Raw genomic sequence first — 19,988 nt, forward strand, 5'->3', positions numbered from 1 at the left:
TATATATATATATATATATATATATATATATATATATATTTATATCCCTATATTTATATTATATAAATAATGTTTGTCCACGTTATTGAATGCACAAAATGTAAAAAGATTAAGACAGTTATACATATATATACATATATATATATTGTGTGTGTATGTGTGTGCACGCGTGTGCGTCTGTTGTATGTGTTAAGAATATTTCAAAACTAATTTCACATAATTTAGTAAAGTCTAAATTAAATTGATAAAAATGAAATAAGTAAAATAATGAAAATTATCATTAAAAAAACAAATTATATAGAAAATGGATAAAAATTAAGAAATAGCTACTTTGAACTCAATTATATTTAATTTTAAATTAATTAAGTATTGATTACAAATATTAAAAGTTCAAAGTCATTTATTTAATACCATTTTAATATTTGTTTTTGTCAAATAAAAATTAACATAAATGGGTTTTTTATTTATATATGAGTGTTGTATATAAATATATATATAGATACATACACGCATCCATATACACATACATACACACAAACAAACATACATACTAGCCTAAATTCAGTAAACTGTCAATACGTAGTGCAGTTGTTCACATGATGTTAATATAAATTTCTTATAAAAAGGAGCCCGTTTGCACTGTTGGTAAGAGCTTAAACTTGTTTTGTACTATCTGAAGAGATTGTTAGTTAAAGAAAAAGCAAAACAGAAGAAGGTTACAAAATTTTAATTTTTTATTTATTTTTTTTATATTTATAGTTTAATATGAAATGGCTAAATCTGATATTAAATTTTTCGTTTCGTTTCAACACGTCGAATGCTGTCGGGGCGAAACAAAAAAAATGCTGTCGGGGCAAAACAAAAAAAACTGTAATAAGACTTGTGCATATGTGGTGTTGGTATATGTTTAGAAAATTTGATTTTTGTACGTCGAGTGTGTAATGCGAATGAACGAGGAATATTCTATGTTGCACTGGCTGTAAAGATTGCAGACAAAATAAAACAAATTAATCATTGAAATAAAATTACGGCTTATTGAGAAAACTTTGAAAAAATGTTTCAATGCCATTTTTTTAAGTTTTAATTGTTAACTAAAATGATAGTAAATAAATTAATTAATAATTGTTTTATTTTTAATGATAAAACTTGATATAACATGTAATACTTTATTGAGTCTTCACCCATTAAACATACAAAATGACATTTTGCAACAATACTCTACATGATTTTTCAACAGATGTTCAAACTCATTATCTTTTTGTTGTTCTCGGCCGTCATGGCAAGAAATATCTACTGGCAGAACGAGAAAGACAATCTTCGATCGAACCTCCAGGAAGTTCTTGACGTGGAAGTCGAATGGATGAAATTTAAATCATTACACAGTTAGCATTGATATTTTTTAAATTGATTGGTTGTAGTTGTCGGATTGAAAATCCTAGCGATTAAAAAGACTAATAAATAAAACACCACGAAATAAGGAGTTGATTTGTGCGGGCTTTATAAGAAACTGCGATAACTATTCTGATAGGTATTCGGGCTGCTGATGAGTCCCCGGTAGGGACGGAACACGTGTCCAGCCTATCCAAACGAATACTATTCTTTTCTTTTCCCGCTCACTGCTCTTCTGGTTCGGTGTTCTTTAAATCAAACGCAACCGCAACATAGTAGAGGATGGATGACGTGGTTGTTGTTATTTTCTTGAACAGTCTTGAATTGAATGTGTTGAATATTTGGGTGACGGTAGGATATGATGCAAGTAAATAGTTGAGGCAGATTAGTTTTTTGATGTGAGATTGTAGTTGCTTAAGTTGTTGTTATGTAGCGAAACCAGACCAGGAGGGAGCTGCATATTTGATGCGTGAGATTTTGAGTGATTCAGTAATGTCGAATAATTTGATGCCTCTAAGACCATGTGAGCGGAGTGTTTTGAGTGCGTAAAATCTTTTTTAAATTAAAAATTAAAATCTAAAATCTAGATGAAAAAGTAGAGCTAAAGAAAATAGAATGACTCCTATTAGAAAGAAAATTAATTATAATATTGTAAATGTTGTCAGGTAGAGGAAGAGAGACTAACTAATTTGAAAGTGAGAAGTGATTGAGAGTGTCAAAAGCTTTAGAAAAGTCAAGAGCAATAAGATGAACATAGTTATTATTTTTAAGGAAAGATGTTATTGTGGAAGTAAGAGAGATGATTGCGGATGTAGATGAACCTGTAGAGCGAAATGCAAACTGATCGTGTAATAATGGTTTGATGGATGGATGGTTGAAACATGGATAGATGAAAGACCTAACGATGAATTTTTCTAGAATACGTGAAAAAATGGGAGAATAGATATTGGGCAATAATCTATTGGTGATGATGGGTGAATTGTTTTAAAAATTGGATGAATTATGCAGGATTTCCATTGTGATGGAATGAATGAATGATTTAAGCAGTGATTGTAGAGTGAACTTAAGGTGTTGGAGATGAATGGAGCGATGATTTGTAGAAACCATGCCGGTACACTGTCTGAACCTCTACCAGATGAACAAGCCTTCGTTATCATGTGCAGGACGAAGTATGGGGTAAATTGTTGATGTTTACGACTATTGATTGTTGTTGCTTTTGTGGTGGAGTTTTGTAGGACGGATCGGTTGACATTGAAGCAAAGAGAGTGTTGAGTGTGTTGGCATCAATTTGCTGTGAGGTTGAAGTGTTGAATGATTTATCGGAGCCTCTGATCTTGTTGACTTGGTCCCACATGGCCTTGCTTCCACGCTTACTGTTAGTGGAGGTTTTTGAGTTGAAGTTGATGATGAGTGTGTTGATATATACGGTGATTGCGGCGGCTTTGATGATTGATCCTGATTTCATGAATTTATTTTTTGGCAAAGTAGATATTTGAATGGAGGGTCTGATGATCTGATCGTGATGTTTGATGTTGGGTAGTACGGGTTGTCTTAATGGGTCTCGTTGCCGAGTGATTAGCGTGTCCGTCTACCACTCTCACGACCCGTGTTTGAATTCTGCAGTTTTCTACAAGTTCATTCGGGTAGCCGACCCCCGGCCAAGCCAGCCGAATTGATGATTTTATAAAATTTATCAAAACAGTGTTGAAAAAATTGTTGATAGAGTTAGTTATGACCGTATTATCGTTAATATTGTTATTAATATTATTATTATCATAGGCACTTTTGTTAATATTATTATTATAGTTACAAATACGTTAGGTTTAGATGTGAACGAAAGCGTTATTATTGTTAATTGCATGGAATTGTTATACAAATTAGTAAACCATATTGGATGCAATAGGATTATTTGAAAATTAAAATATCTAAGATGGAGATTAACAAAGGCGCCAACTTGTCCAAGATATTGGAGGGCCCGGGCCAGGGCCAGGGCCACCAAATGATATATTATACCATATGATTATACCGTTTCATTATAGTTATATATACAAATAAATATAAATATATTATATATGTTTTAAACATATATAAATATAGAAATTAATGAAATAAAACATCCAAATGAAATTAAAACAATGCAAATGTTTTTAATCGTAAATCATTGCATAATTGTTATACCTCAATTGACTCAGTTAAGGTTCGGTAGCAATGCAGTATTGCTCTACGTGGTTCAGCCTCTCCTGTCCCATTGTGGATCGCAGATGCGTTTTTAGGCTGCATAAGGTTGAGAAACTTCTCTCTGCTGTGCAAGTTGTTACAGGTGATGTCAAAACAGCATTAAACATTGAAAATTTCCAAAAGCATTTTCCGCCTAAATTTGCATTTCATCAGATCAATAACATCTTGCATAATTTGGATTTCCTTTTGAATTACTACAACCATGGCAGATGAGGTCTCAAAACATTTTCAGATGTAGAATAAGACGATCTTCATTTGTATTATTTCCGTAATATTCTTAAAGCTTTGAAACTTTTACATCCTGATCCTGCAAATTTAAAACACTTAGATCTGAGTTTTTAACGTTTTGTGCAATAAGAAATCCTTCGGACTTGAATCTTGTTTTCAGCCATTCAAGTGCGGCATTTACGGCTTGAATATAAAATCTTTTAAAATACTCTTTCGGATCAGAAGAAATATTTAAAAAAAGAGTTTATAAGGTTGTCTACCTTCGTCCATTTTTGGGGGGCACGTCTTACGCAAGCTAATAATGGTGCTTCTGTATTATTTTTTGCTGCTTTCAAAGTTACTTCATGCCAAAAGTCATTAAATTCTGTGTCTTATTTGCTTAAATTACAGTATACAAATCTTAAGGATTAAATATGAAAATTGTATGTAAAGTTTAGAAAATATTTAAAATTATATCTAAAAAGATATTCAATTTCTATAACAAAATATCGACCAGCATTGTGCGGGCCCAAGAGACTAAATATTGGGGGGACTCGAGCCCTTCCAAGCCCCATAAACTCGGCGCCTATGCGGCTCTATGCTCACTTAACATTGAGCGCCACTCTTAACATGGCGCAGCGCAAGTTGAATAAATAAATAATTCATTCAAAATTCGTTTTCTTAGTAACTAGAAATGCTACAATAATAAATTTTGTATTATTTTAATCAGCAAATTTTGCTTTATAAGAAAAAATAATTTATATACAAAAAAAATTTTAAAAATCGTGCGACCTGCTACATTATCAAAATAATTTATTCACAATTAATTTAATACCAACAAAGTTAAATTTAAAGTCAGTAATGAATTCATTTACTTTAATATTTTTTGCAACAAACTTAGAAAAATCAATTGTAGTTTGTCGAAGTTTCATTTTAAACCAAAAAAAATTATTTCAAATCTATTTTTAAAATGATTTTAAATTTTAGTCCGCTTATCAAACACACAATGAAAAGTTAACTTAAATCAAAGATAGAAGAAAGAAAGCAAAGATACTACACTATTTTTGCTTAAATTACGGTATACAAATCTCAAGAACTAAATATGAAAATTAGCATGGAAAGTTTAGAAAATATTTAAAATTATATCTAAAAAAATATTAAATTTTTATGACAAAATATTGGGGGGGCTCAGCATTGTTGCGGGCCCGATGGAATAAATAATAAGGGGGCTCGAGCCCCTCCAAGCCCCATGGAGTCGGCGCCTATGGAGATTAAAATGAAAATATAATTATATTAATATTAATCTTCTTTTTATTCATATTTTATCATTTATTTTAGAAATATCTTTTTTTCATTTCTTTTAAAAGTTGACACCACAACAGGTTTCATTTTCATGTTTTACAAGTTAAGATTGTTATATTCTTAATATTTGAAATATCTTAAAAGTTTAGGTAGTTATATTCTTGATATAAGACTGTAACAATATTTGTGAATTAAACTTGAGGCACAATGCTAGCTATACTGAAGTTAGCATGTTTTTATTTCAATTTGGGACCGGAAGAATGAAAGAAACAAAAAAAGCAAACAAAAAGTTAAAAATTTTGGACTAAAAAGAATGAAAAAAGCAAAAAAAGCAAAAAGAAGTTAAAAAAGAAGTAAAAACGTTAGGGGTTGAAAATTGATGGAATCATTTTTGTGACATGATATGGATAATAAAACTAACTCGAAAACTAAAATTTATTGGTAAAGTTTCAATCATGACGTACCTCTATCTAAAAATTTCATAAAATTAGTTTTTGACATTTGTTCAAAAAAGAAAAAAATTGTGTTAATAAAAATTGCAAAAAAGTTAGCAGAGTGAACAGATTAATAATAATTATTTTCTTATTTAAGACAAAGTTTATGCCAACGAAGAAGAAGAAGATTTGAGAAAAAGAATTTTTGGTATAACCACAGGTTCATAATCGACCACAACCAACTTCACGATAAAGGTGTAGCCTCTGAAGATAGCTTTTTAAATCAATTTTGATCAATCAATTTGCTGACATGGTTGGTTTTGGTGTTTTTCATTTGCTTAATTACTTCGTAATATTTTCATACAATCAGATCCTTCATCATCACAAATCCAAATCGTTAAATCATAATTATTCATTAGGACGTAAACTGGCCTAATCCCGTCATCATATTTGGTCATTATCAAATGAAATTGACAGCAACTTATATCATTAAACAAGTCATGACAAATCATCATAATCATCGTCATCACATTTTGTGAACATCAAAATTGTCTATCTCCTCATGAATAAATAAGGGAGTCGTCACGCAAGTCAAAAATCAGGTTTGATTGACGGTTGTGTAATAGAATTATTTATTAATTTATTTTAGATAAAAAATATGTTTAAATTTGTATGAATGAAATGATTGTTAGATGGTTGTTTCCTCTGCATAAACGAAAGCAATCCATTTGGTTGCTTGCTGATGCAATCACCTCTGATACATCATCATTGTTTGTTATCATAATCGTTTTTTTCACTATTTCAGGGTCACTGTCGATCATGCTGGGCTTTCAGTGCCGTTAATATTGTATATTTTATTAAAATTTTTAATTCATTTTCTCGTTAGGTTTATTTTCCACTGTTTCCATTTCTCATTCTTCATCAAATCATTAATATTTAATGACTAAACCAATGATAGATTTTAATGATTGCTTCTTATTGAAACCATGCTTATTTAAAATCATAATTGGGCAGACCGGTTCATTGGAAGGTCAACACATGAGGAAGACAGGAGAGTTGGTCGAACTCGGTGAGCAGAACCTTGTCGACTGCTCTTTCAATTATGATAACAACGGTTGCAATGGTGGTCTCATGGACAACGCTTTCAAATACATCAAAGCTAACAAAGGCATTGACACTGAAACAGCTTACCCATACAAGGCTGAAGTTTGTTTTTCTAATGCTGTTCAAAATAATTTATGGCAAAATTTGTAGTTATTTATAGATAACAAATATCACACATGTCGACTGTTTAAATCTTTGTTAAATCATTTTTTAAAACGTATCTTTGAATTTATATTGTTTAACATTTCAACTGACAACAGAGTGGAGACTGCAGGTTCAAGGAGAACCAAATCGGAGCCACCGTGACAGGATTTGTTGACATTTCTAAAGGCAGTGAAGAAAAATTGGAAGAAGTTCTGGCCACAGTTGGACCGGTGTCTGTTGCCATCGATTCTAGCCACAAATCGTTCATGTTCTACAAATCAGGTTTGTGTTGAGTTGTTAAGAGATGAAAAATTGCTTAATGTAGACTGTGGACTGGAAAGTTTCATTATATTTTTGATTGGAATGCATTTTATGCATAGTATTGATTCTAGATTCGGCGCCAGCATAATCGTGATATCAAAATAAAAATATTTAATCAGGTGTATATGATGAGACATAATGCAATGGTGAACAATTGGACCATGGTTTGCTTGCTGTTGGCTATGAAAGTATCGAAGGAAAAGATTATTACACCGTCAAAAACAGGTTGGCATCTTTATTTTTGCTCGTTATTGTATATTATACTATATGTATGAGTATGGAAAACAATTTTGTTCACCCGTCACTTTGACTAAAAAGGATGACTAAAAATGTCATTGCACCTAATCAGATGCATGTTGTAAACTGCAATTAACAAAAGTTCACATACACTCATTAAAATATAATAATAACGTATCAAAATTCGACAGCTGGGCTACATCATGGGGTGACAAAAGCTACGTGTACATGAGCAGGAACAAGGAGAACCAATGTGGAATTGCCAACATAGCCAGTTACCCTCTCGTCTAACAAAACACGCCTGCTTTTGAACGTTCATTTTACCTGTGTAATTATTTTTCCAAGAAACTTTTACTGATTTCGTATTCAAAACTATGTTTATAACAACTGTCATAAGAGATTTAAAATTTTTATTATTTGATTTAAAATTTAGTGATGATTGTTTTGCAGAGGGTTTTTGTTAATAATTTTGTTATGATCGCATTTTGTTTTTTGAAATAGCCCATTTAAATAAAGCGCATCACTTTTCTAATTTGATCACCTTTAAACTTCTTATCATTTTGAAATTTGATAGCTTGGCTAATTCATGAGGTGACAAGGCAAAAAAAATTCTATTTTTAATTCTAGTAATTTAATCAATCCAAAACTAAGTTATATATATTTAATTTTTTAAATTGTGAAAAACTGTTAATAATAAAAAAATTTATACAATTACACGTTAAATGTAAACATTTTATTTTCAAGTTATCATTTTCTTTCTATTTAATAAATTTTTTAAATTTGGAAAGAACCAAAATTTTGATCGGCTTTATTAAGTCGTGCGAAACTGTCATTAATCTCTTAATTTAATTTCTATCCACAGCGCTTAATAATTTTTCAAAGTTTTTCCACCGCATTCAGATCGACGTCTCTACTTGTTTCTCCAGGCATTAGTTTTTTTTCTCGTTTTGTTTGCACAGCTTCTTTCCCGTTTCAATACATTCATTAAACATCAGATCTTTCTCTTTAAATAACTGATTTTTAAGGGCTTCAATATCGTTAGCTGCGTCTTAAAAATTTGATTTCAATACTTCAATTCAAAAATTTCGTTTCAATACATTCATTAAACATCAGATCTTTCTCTTTAAATAACTGATTTTTAAGGGCTTCAATATCGTTAGCTGCGTCTTAAAAATTTGATTTTATGCTCCTTTAGCCTCATTTGAACTTCTGAACACGGTCAATGGATTTCATAATTCTAAACCATAAATTTTTCAAAGTAATAAAATAGAAAGAAAAAATTCTTTGACGTAAGGAATTTGCCTCAGATATTGTTACAATGGTCTGTGAGGCATCTTTATAAGTTGCTCAAGTACTATTAATATTAGGCTTTTATTTAACCCTCCTTTTTCTTAGTCAAAATCAACATATTTTATAATTTGAAGCATATTTTCATCATGAGAAACACCAATAGTTTAATAAAATAATAGACCATAGTAATTCGCATTGCAATTTTTTGCAACAGAGGATTTTGAACAGAAAAAGTTCTTAAATAAATTAATTCTTTTTGTTTTTGTGTAGAAAAATAAAATATTTTTGTTGCCTACTGTAATATCATTATTATTTTGCTTCAGAATTGGATTAAATAAAGATTACTACTAGATCGCTATTACCATAGACCACTACTTTATATTTTTTAAATGGAGTATTCACAGACTATAAGATATATTTTAGCTAAATTGTTTATTTTAGTCAAAATATTTTGTTTATATTTCATCTAATTTTGCTTAAATGTTTTTAGTAATCTTTGATTTGATATTATGTGGGCATGTGTAAGGTTTCCTTGGCACGCATGTTCTGTGAATCTGTCATGTGTGCATGTTGGTACAGTATTGTACGAATGCAAGCAAATTGGTTGTAAGTATGTGCGTGTATTGTATGTTTTGGGACTGAATGGTTTCTAGTAGGTTCTGTTTGGTTGTGTGTATGAATACTATTTATTATAAAAGTGTGTTTGACAAGATACCAGGATATTTTTGTGTTTTTTATTTCGTATTTTTTAGCGTGGTTGCTATTTCATGGTGTTTCTTTCGTTTCGTTTCGATTTTGGTACTATCTCGATTAATTTAACGGGGTTTTGTTTTAATTGTTTTATTGCAGTTGTTCTGTTTCTGTTATTGGTTTTTGTTTTTTTTATTCTGTTTAGAAAATTTAGTTACGTTTATTATTTAGTTGAAAACATTTGGAGATATGCATTTATTTTGAAGAACGTTGTATTTTGGTTTGTTTTGTTTCAATAAACTTATGGAAATTAGTTTTTGCTCGTTTTATCTCAAACATGTCAGCATTAGAAAGAGACTTGTCAACGGTTTGTTAGGCCTGATGAACAGATTGGCAAGCAGGACCCAACAGGTCTTCCGTCCGGCCCGTGTTTTCCGACACGGAAATAAACAATTGTAAAGTCTCCGCCAGAAGCGAAATTGCCTATCTTTGATAAACAACAGGCGTTTCTAGGCAACGCTTTCAACCATTTTGCTGAAATGCAGTTTAAATCATGCGCGCTTAATGAACATTGCAAAAATACAAAGACAAACATTGTTAGTAGAAAAGTAAACGCTGATTTATTAAGATTAAACAAAGCTAATAACACGTTGCCACAAAGTAAACGAAATCAACTCGGAACAATGTGGTCGGACATAGTGTCATCAGCCACTGAATAAGAACAATTCCGTTGGTAAATTGAGGGTAGACAAAAACTTAATTAAAAAATCTGTCTTCTCAATGAGCAATATTAATAAAAGTCACCGAATTAATGTCAATACGTGCTATCCTGCTTTGAAAACATCAGAGGTATTTTCAGATAAAAATTTTGACAAAGATCAACAGGAATCAACTATTTTTAGAGTCAGCATCGAAAGTTCAAATGTTTCCAAGTTTAAGGATCCTAATATTATGCTGAAAAACGTTATTGTGCGCAAATGGCGCTTCAATCATACAAAACTTGATAATTCTAATATTCAGAATGGAAAATGAAATTTTAGATTATTAATTTGATGATAAAAAAGAACAATTGTCTCAAAATTCCATTTCGTTTGACGATGCAAAATCAGTCAATGCCAAATATCAGTCTTTCATTACTGATAAGAGTAACTCAATGTTAAACGTGATGCATATGAATATAAGAAGCTTAATAAACAAAACCAATGAACTTTATAATTTTTTTACAAATTTTTCTTAGAAACCTGGTTGAATAACGTCAGTGATGTTGAAATGGAAGACTACCACTTTGCTGGAAAAATTCGGTGTGGTAAGCAAAGTGGTGATGTCGGTTTTTAGGTGGAAAATGGTTGTTTATTTAAAACTCGAAAGTAATTGAATGTTATTGGTTGTAAAAACTTTGAAACATTTCCAATTAGAACAGTTATTGTATGCTGCAAATAATGAAAAAAAATTATTTGTTTATTGTGTGATTTTAACTTCAACTTATTAGCCTTGAAAGGAGATAACAATAAAATTAATTTTTGTATCTATGCAAATAAAAGCACCGATGTGAAAGATTCAAGTCAAATGAAGTTCTTTTTTTCTGCACACCGTCTGTATAGATTGAATGAATGTCTGCATTTTTCAGATTGGAGTGAAATTTTTGATTGCGTCGATGTTGATGTGGGGTTTCAACTGTTCACCTAAAGATTTCAATCCTGTTTTTATGATGCCTGCCTGATAAAATAAAAAAAACTCATAAAACAAAAACCATGGTTTCTGCAGAAATTAAAATGTTATTAAAAAAGAAAAGACGTCTAATTAAAATTTATCTGGAAAATCCGTCTGTAGATAGATTTTAAAAATTCAAGATTTCTGTACGAACTTAAATAATATTTAAAACGTAAATATTATAATAATAAAATCGAACAAAATATAAACAAAAGTAAAAAAACATGGTCAATAATAAAGGAAATATCGAAAAGATTTAATAGTCATAAAAAAAATTTACAAGTAACTTCAAATGAACAAAAAATTGAAAATTCATAAAACTTTTTGAATGATTTTTTTGTCATCATAGCACCAAATTTGCTTAAATCATTTTAATCAAATAATTAATGGAAAAAGTTTTTTTGCAACAAAATGTCAAACTCATTCGTCTCCATGCATCTGGAAAAGAAATTATTTTTTCAACAAAATTGCTGGCTCCAAAATCATCTAGCGGCAGGAATAATATTCCAACAAAAATTGCCATATCAACAATCGACTGTACAGCCTGGGTTCTCGAGCACATCATCAATTTTTCACTCACAACCGGTGTTTTTCCAGATGCTTCAAAACATCTTTAATCATATCGTTACAAAAAGTAACCGGAAATAATGATGTTTCTAACTTTTGACCAATCTCATTAGTTTCATCATGTTTGAAAATAATTGAAAAAATTATGCATAAACGAATAATATCATTTTTAGAAAAAAATAATATTTTTTCAAGCTACCAGTTTGGGTTTCGAGAGAAACATTCAACAGAATTGGCAATAATAGAACTCATAAGGAAAATTGGTAATCTTGCGGAGATAAAACATTTCATCGTAGGAACATGTCTAGATTTGTCAAAAGCTATTGATTGTATTGATCATTACATCCTGTTGGGTAAGCTTGAACACTACGGCATGAGAAGGACGACTTTGAAATGGTTTGAAAGTTATTTGTCTGAAAAAAGTAGTTTGTCTGATCGGGAAATAAAATTCAACATTGCAACATAATGAATTTGGAGTTCCACAAGGAAGCTTCTTGGGACCACTATTGTTCATCTTGTCCTTAAACGATTTGCCAATTTGATAATGTATGTTTTGCAGATGACACTAACATTTTCGGTAGCGGAACTAGCATTGATGGTGTTATTGATGGAACAAATGTTGAATTAAAAAACTCGTTAAATGGTTTAACTACAACAAATTAGCATTGAATACTTCAAAAACCCAAATGATCGTCTTCGGTCCAGTGCCATGTTTAAATTACAAAGAACCGTACAAAATTATAATTAACAATCAACAGATAGTCGAAAGCAAAACAGTGAAATTCTTGGGTGTCCTCTTTGATAAGAAACTAACTTTTAAACCTCACGCCAATCACATCTCTAACAAGTCGAAAAAATCAATAGGAATAATAAATAGAATAAAATTTTTTCTTCCAAAAAATGTTTTAATTTTTTTATAACGCGATCTGCCTGTCCCATGTACCATACTGTAAAGTCAAATGAGCCAGTGCATATCCATTAACTACCATTTTTGTAAAAACGGATAGAAAAAGCAATGAGGATCATCACATTTTCTCGAAATGAATGATCCACCTCTAAATAAAGCCAGATTGATGGTGGTTAAAAGCGACTTGGGTTTTGCGTGGCTGAGGGCAGTATCCAGCACTCCTGCGGCACTAGACTTGATAACGCCTACATTAGAGTCAGTCTATACTTAAGAATGGGATTACCAGTGGTTTCGGAGTACAGATGTCTGTGCGGAGCAGATGTTTCTTCTTTGGGCTATCATGGCCTTTCATGTAAGTTAGGATCCAGCAGGCAGGTTACTAATTTACTAACAACTAGCATCTAACATGTCTCTCATTGATTATTTAGGAAAATTTGTTTATTATTATTATCAACAATGAATGATTATTTGATTAGACTTTTCCAAAAAAATAAATAAATGAATAAATAAATAAAAGAAAAAGAAAAAGAAAAAATAAATAACGGAGAAAATAATGTTTAAACCTGAAATGTAATTTATTAATGGACAAGATATTTATTAATAAGCAAAGTAATTTGTTAATGGACAAGATAATGACTAGTAAAGTTAGCGAGGTCATCGATAAGTAAAAAGAAAACTAGATTAAGTAAATGATAATTGTTTTATAATTTGTTTGACAATTTATTCATATATCACTAGACATGTCAACCTTAAAAAGCATCAACTGTTAGATTTACTTTGTTTTACAATTTTTTCATATTGTTGTGAAATAAAACTGCATCAAAAAACAACTCAACACATGTACGTTCTGCGTTAACAATGATAACAGCTTTCTAGCAATGAAGCGTAGCTTAGCGTAATTAACAATTACGTCATATATATATATATATATATATATATAAATATTTAAATATATCCATATATTTATATTATATAAATAATGTTTGTCCACGTTATTGAATGCACAAAATGTAAAAAGATTAAGGCAGTTATATATATACATATATATATATTGTGTGTGTGTGTGTTTGTGTGTGTGTGTGTGTGTGTGTGTGTGTGTGTGCGCGCGTGTGCGTCTGTTGTATGTGTTAAGAACATTTCAAATCTAATTTCACAATATTGAGTAAAGTTTGAATTAAATTGATAAAAATGAAATAAGTAAAATACTAAAAAATATCGTTAAAAAAACAAATTATATAGAAAATGGATAAAAATTAAGAAATAACTACTTTGAACTACATTACATTTAATTTTAAATTAATTAAGTATTGATTACAAATATTAAAAGTTCAAAGTCATTTGTTTAATACCATTTTAATATTTGTTTTTGTCAAATAAAAATTAACATAATTGGGTTCTTTATTTATATATGAGTGTTGTATATAAATATACATGGTTGAAATTGAAGTGCTCATCGATCATAAAGACACATAAACCCGACAATCCCTTACGCCCTATAATTAGTCAATGCCCAACTCCCACTTATCACATCGCAAAACAGCTCAACACCATTCTCACACCATATGTACCTGACAATTATTGTGTCAAAAGATCAACTGATGTCATCAAATTGTTGAAAGCAAACCGTCGAATCTCTTTTCACAAACGTGCCGGTTGATACTACAATACAATACATACTTGATCGAGTATATCGCGATGATACAACTCCATGTTTGGATATTAGAGAAGACGTTTATTGGATATTTAAAACGTTTGTTAGAAATATGCACGAAGCAGTCACCGTTTGTATGCCCCGCTGGACACATGTACGTGCAAACCGATGGCGTAGCTATGGGGTCTCCACTGGGAGTCTTGTTCGCAAATTTTTATATGGGAACAATTGAATACAAAATCTTCAAGCGTTATCGTAAACCTCTCGTATATTGTAGATATATCGATGATATATTTGTCATAACCAAATTTGGGAGAGATATAACACAGCTGAATAAATTGTTTCACCTTAACTCATGTTTAAAATTTACTGTGGAAAAAAGTAATGACAATAAATTGACCTATCTTGATATTTTAATTGATCAGTTAACACCCAACACATTTCGCACATCTGTTTACGTCAAACCAACCAACAACGGGATATGCATGAAAGGAAATAGCGAGTGTCCAGATCGGTATAAGAATAGTGTGATAATATCGTATGTCAGACGGGCATATTCACACAGCTCTGAACCACTTGAATTTCGTAAAGAACTCGATAAAATAAAACAATTCCTTGTCAACAATAATTTTAACAATTCAACAATAGATAAAATAATTACCAATGAAATTAGAAAGATTCAAAATAATAATATTAAGGTAAATGATAACAATGAAAACGTTAAAAACAACTCAAGTCATAATCATAATGTAACCGACAATGATAACCACGTTTCTATCGATCATAACAGCCATAACAACACAAGCAACACTGACAACAACACAAGAAACAACACAAACAACAATGACGACAATATAAGTGATAATAACACGAACAATAATGATAGACGTATTATCAATGATCATGATAATGATAACATAAATAACAACGAAAACAATGGTAACCATGTTACTATTGCACAAGTCATTGTCGATAACCTAATCAACAACGACAGCCATGTTATTTCCAATAATCTTGTCAGTAATGTAAACAACTCAAACAACGACGTTGTTGCTGATCATATCGGTGACAATGATGCAAACTCTATTACCAACTCCAACAACAATAACAGCGACAATAACGATGACCATGTGGATCATGACAATGATAACAACACAATCAATGACAACCTCGTTATCGCAAACTCCATTCATAACAATAACAACAACTCAAACAACAATACCGACAGTGCAAAATTAACTTTATTTTATCGTAACTTAATGAGCTCTTCGTATAAAGAAGACGAATATATAATTAGAAAAATCATTGAAAAAGGAGTCCATCCAGTTGATTCTAATGAAAAAATAAACCTTCTTATTTATTATAAAAATTTTAAGTCGCAACAACTACTAATAAAAAATAGTCCCAACGTTAAACTAGCAACAACACAGCACTCCCACGTCATCTACCAATTTCTATGTCCTCACGAAGACTGTAGGCTTCGTCCATCTTCTTATATTGGAATGACTAACACAAAACTGACACGCCGTTTAACCTGCCATTTGAACATCGGAGCTCCAAATCAACACTACCATGACTGCCACAACCAGCAATTATCCCGCAAAATATTAGAAGATAATACTAAAATATTAATGAAAGACACTAATTTTAACAGACTACAAATTTTAGAATCCCTATTTATTAATATTTATAAACCTAATTTGAACAAACAAATTTATTCTAATTTTATTTTACCTTCATCACGAAATGTTTAATTTATTATTATTATTATTAACATAATATTGCACATATAATATATTTTATTATGTTATATTACAAAATAATTGTTTATTATACTTAATTTAACTACTTACGTTATTTAACTTTAATCGTTACGTTACTTTCGCGCTCAACTCTTATTACGCCATCTGACAGTTTATTGTTGTTTTATTTGAATTAATATCAAATTACCTGAAGATGAATTATAAAATTCGAAACGTCACTTAATAAATAATTATATAATGAATATTGGTGTTCTAATTTTTAATTTAAATTATAATTATAAAAAACTAATAAGAAAAATAGAAAATCTTAATAAAAAATTAAATAACAATAATATAAGCATCGCGTTTAATGAAATATGCTTAAATATATATATATTTAGATAGATACATACATACATACATATACACGTACATACACACAATAAATAAATTTATATAGATACATACATACATACATACATATACACATACATACACACAAACAAACATACATACTAGTCTAAATTCAGTAAACTATCAATACGTAGTGCAGTTGTTCACATTATGTTAATAGAAATTTCTTATAAAAAGGAACCCGTTTGTACTGTTGCTAAAAGCTTAAACTTGTTTTGTACTATCTGAAGAGATTATTAGTTAAAGAAAGCCAAAACAGAAAAAGGTTACAAAATTTTAATTTTTCATTTGTTTTTTTTATATTTATAGTTTAATATGAAATGGCTAAATCGGATGTTAAATGTTTCGTTTCAACACATCGAATGCTGTTGCGGCGAAACTAAAAAACTGCAATAAGACTTGTGCATATGTGGTGTTGGTATATTTTTAGAAAATTTGATTTTTGTACGTCGAGTGTGTAAAGCGAATGAACGAGGAATATTCTATGTTGCACTGGCTGTAAAGATTGCAGACAAAATGAAACCAATTAATCATTGAAATAAAATTACGGCTTATTAAGAAAATTTTTTTAAGTTTTATTTTGTATTCTGATTGTAAATAAATTAATTAATATTTGTTTTATTTTTAATGATACAACTTGAATGAATAATAAAATTGAATTAATAAATCATGTGAAACGATATTTTATATCATCGTAAAATTTTAATTTTTTAAAATAGATTACTTTATTGAGTCTTCACTCAGTAAACATAAAAATGACATTTTGCAATGTTCTCGGCCGTCTTGGCAAGAAATATCTACTGGCAGAACGAAAAAGACAATCTTCGATCGAACCTCCAAGAACTTCTTGACGTGGAAGTCGAATGGATGAAATTTAAATCATTACACAGTAAGCATTGATATTTTTTTAAATAAATGCCCACACATTTCAACCGCATATCTGCTTTTGCCTGGAAATACAGGAACGTTTTTTGTTTTTTTATTATTCTTTAAAAATCAGGATCTGACAGACGCAAAAACTGTCACAGCATGCAAGGCAGTTGTATAAAAATAAATGAATAAATAAATAAATAAGTAAAAAACTGAGAAAGAAAAATGTTTAAACATGAAAAGTGTTGACAATAAAATGAAGTAATGGCAGGAAAAGAGAAATTAATAAAGTATGATAATGACTTAGTGAGTAGGTGAGGTGATCGATAACTTTTTTTTTATTATTTAAAATCAGGATCTGACAGACGCAGAAACTGTAACAACATGCAAGGCAGTAAAACAAAATTAAACAAATAAGTGAGAAAATAAATACAAAAAGTAAGGAAGAGAAATGATAAAACATGAAAAATAAATTATGTTAGAATAAAATAAGAAAAATAATAATAAGAGAAATAAAAGAAAAGTAATTGACGATGGAATATAAAATGAAGTAACGGCAAATTGATAGACTAGATGATGACTTAGTGAGGTGATCGATAAAAATAAAGGCTAGACCTGTGTGTGAAAAAGTTTTAATGAGTATTAATATATTTGATGACATATTAATAGACTAAATGATGACTTAGTGAGTTAGTGAGGTGATCGATAAAAGTGAGGTAATCAATATGTAAAAACTTGTTCAGTAGTGATGAAGTTTTCTTAAGTGCTAATATGTTTGAGGTGTCTTGTGATGAAGGTCTTTTCCTGACATGTAAATTGGGAGGTGACTTGATATTTATGCTTGCGTTGACAAAGGTTGTGTGTAGTAGTTTTGATTGGTTGTATTAGAGGATTGACGTGGTTGTTGTTATTTTCAACTTTCTTGAACAGTCTTGAATCGAATGTGTTGAATATTTGAGTGACGGTAGGATATGATGCAGGTAAATAGTTGAGGCAGATTAGTTTTTTGATGTGAGATTGTAGTTGCTTAAGTTGTTGTTATGTAGCGAAACCAGACCAGGAGGGAGCTGCATATTTGATGCGTGAGATTTTAAGCGATTCAGTGATGTCGAATAATTTGATGCCTCTGAGACCATGTGAGCGGAGTGTTTTGAGTGCGTAAAATGTTTGAAATCTTTTTGTGATGATGTGATTAATATGAGGTGCTATATAAAGTGTAGAGGTGAATGTGATGCATAATTTTTTTAATTGATTTGTGAGAGTGATTGATGGGTGTTCTATAGGCAATGTTATTCTTTTACGACTATTGTGAATGATGAGTTTGAATGATCTATTGAGATTAAGTAACAGTTTGCATCGTTTTGACCATGTAGTTAATGAGTCGAGTTCTGATTGGATGGTCTTTGCGTTAGATGATGGGATGGCAAGGTAGGTGTCGTCGGCGTATTTGATGATTTGATTAGAGCAATGAAGAGTTTTGAGAGTAGAAGCATTGATGATAAAAGTTGATGGTCGAAGGTCAGAACCGTGAACTACGAAAGAATTAATAGGTAGAGTAGATAAAAGAGTAGAGCTAAAGAAAATAGAATGACTCCTATTAGAAAGAAAATTTATTATAATATTGTAAATGTTGTCAGGTAGAAAAAGAGTGACTAACTAATTTGAAAGTGAGAAGTGATTGAGAGTGTCAAAAGCTTTAGAAAAGTCGAGAGCAATAAGATGAACATAGTTATTATTTTTAAGGAAAGATGTTATTGTGGAAGTGAGAGAGATGATGGCGGATGTAGATGAACCTGTAGGGCAAAATGCAAACTGATCTTGTAATAGTGGTTTGATGGATGGATGGATGGTTGAAACATGGATAGATGAAAGACCTAACGATGAATTTAAAAAAAAAATTTTTTTTGGTGCACGTCAATGAATGAAAATACGAACAACATAATAAAAGATATATAGATAATATATGTTTAACATTGTAAGTGGTTCTGCGTATGTCAGAGCTGCAATAATAAAGGATTAAAATAAAAAGCTGAATTGATGATTCTATAAAATTTATCAAAACAGTGCTGAAAAAATTGTTGATAGGGTTAGTTATGACCGTATTATCATTAATATTGTTATTAATATTATTATTATCATAGGCACTTTTGTTAATATTATTATTATAGTTTCAAGTACGTTAGGTTTAGATGTGAACGAAAGCGTTATTATTGTTAATTGCATGGAATTGTTATACAAATTAGTAAACCTTATTGGATGCAATAGAATTATTTGAAAAATAAAATATCTAAGATGGAGATTAAAATGAAAATATTATTATATTAATATTAATCTTCTTTTTCTCCATATTTTATCATTTATTTTAGAAATATCTTTTTTTCATTTCTTTTAAAAGTTGACACAAAAGGTTTTATTTTCATGTTTTACAAGTTCAGATTGTTATATTCTTAATATTTGAAATATCTTAAAAGTTTAGGTAGTTATATTCTTGATATAAGACTGTAACAATATTTGTGAATTAAACTTGATGCACAATGCTAGCTATACTGAAGTTAGCATGTTTTTATTTCAATTTGGGACTGGAAGAATGAAAGAAACAAAAAATGCAAACAAAAAGTTAAAAATTTTAGACTAAGAAGAATGAAAAAAGCAAAAAAAGCAAAAAGAAGTTAAAAAAAGAAGTGATAACGTTAGGGGTTGAAAATTGATGGAATCATTTTTGTGANATGATATAGATAATAAAACAAACTCTAAAACTAAGATTTATTGGT

At 30.2% G+C, this 19,988-nt stretch overlaps 2 protein-coding genes across 2 annotated transcripts; both read left to right on the forward strand.

Moving 5' to 3' along the window:
• Positions 1-6,509: 6,509 nt before the first annotated feature.
• HELRODRAFT_164913 (hypothetical protein) lies at positions 6,510-7,667 on the forward strand (the record flags this gene model as incomplete). Its single annotated transcript, XM_009030848.1, has 3 exons — positions 6,510-6,776; positions 6,935-7,100; positions 7,489-7,667. The coding sequence occupies 3 exons, from the start codon at positions 6,510-6,512 to the stop codon at positions 7,665-7,667; spliced, it is 612 nt and encodes a 203-aa protein (XP_009029096.1).
• Positions 7,668-12,813: 5,146 nt separating this feature from the next.
• On the forward strand, positions 12,814-15,945 carry HELRODRAFT_164914 (hypothetical protein; the record flags this gene model as incomplete). The annotated part of the gene is made up of 2 exons (XM_009030849.1): positions 12,814-12,915; positions 14,890-15,945. The coding sequence occupies 2 exons, from the start codon at positions 12,814-12,816 to the stop codon at positions 15,943-15,945; spliced, it is 1,158 nt and encodes a 385-aa protein (XP_009029097.1).
• Between the last annotated feature and the right edge of the window lie 4,043 nt (positions 15,946-19,988).

The sequence above is a fragment of the Helobdella robusta genome (assembly GCF_000326865.2).
Source record: "Helobdella robusta unplaced genomic scaffold HELROscaffold_7, whole genome shotgun sequence".
Taxonomy (NCBI): domain Eukaryota; kingdom Metazoa; phylum Annelida; class Clitellata; order Rhynchobdellida; family Glossiphoniidae; genus Helobdella; species Helobdella robusta.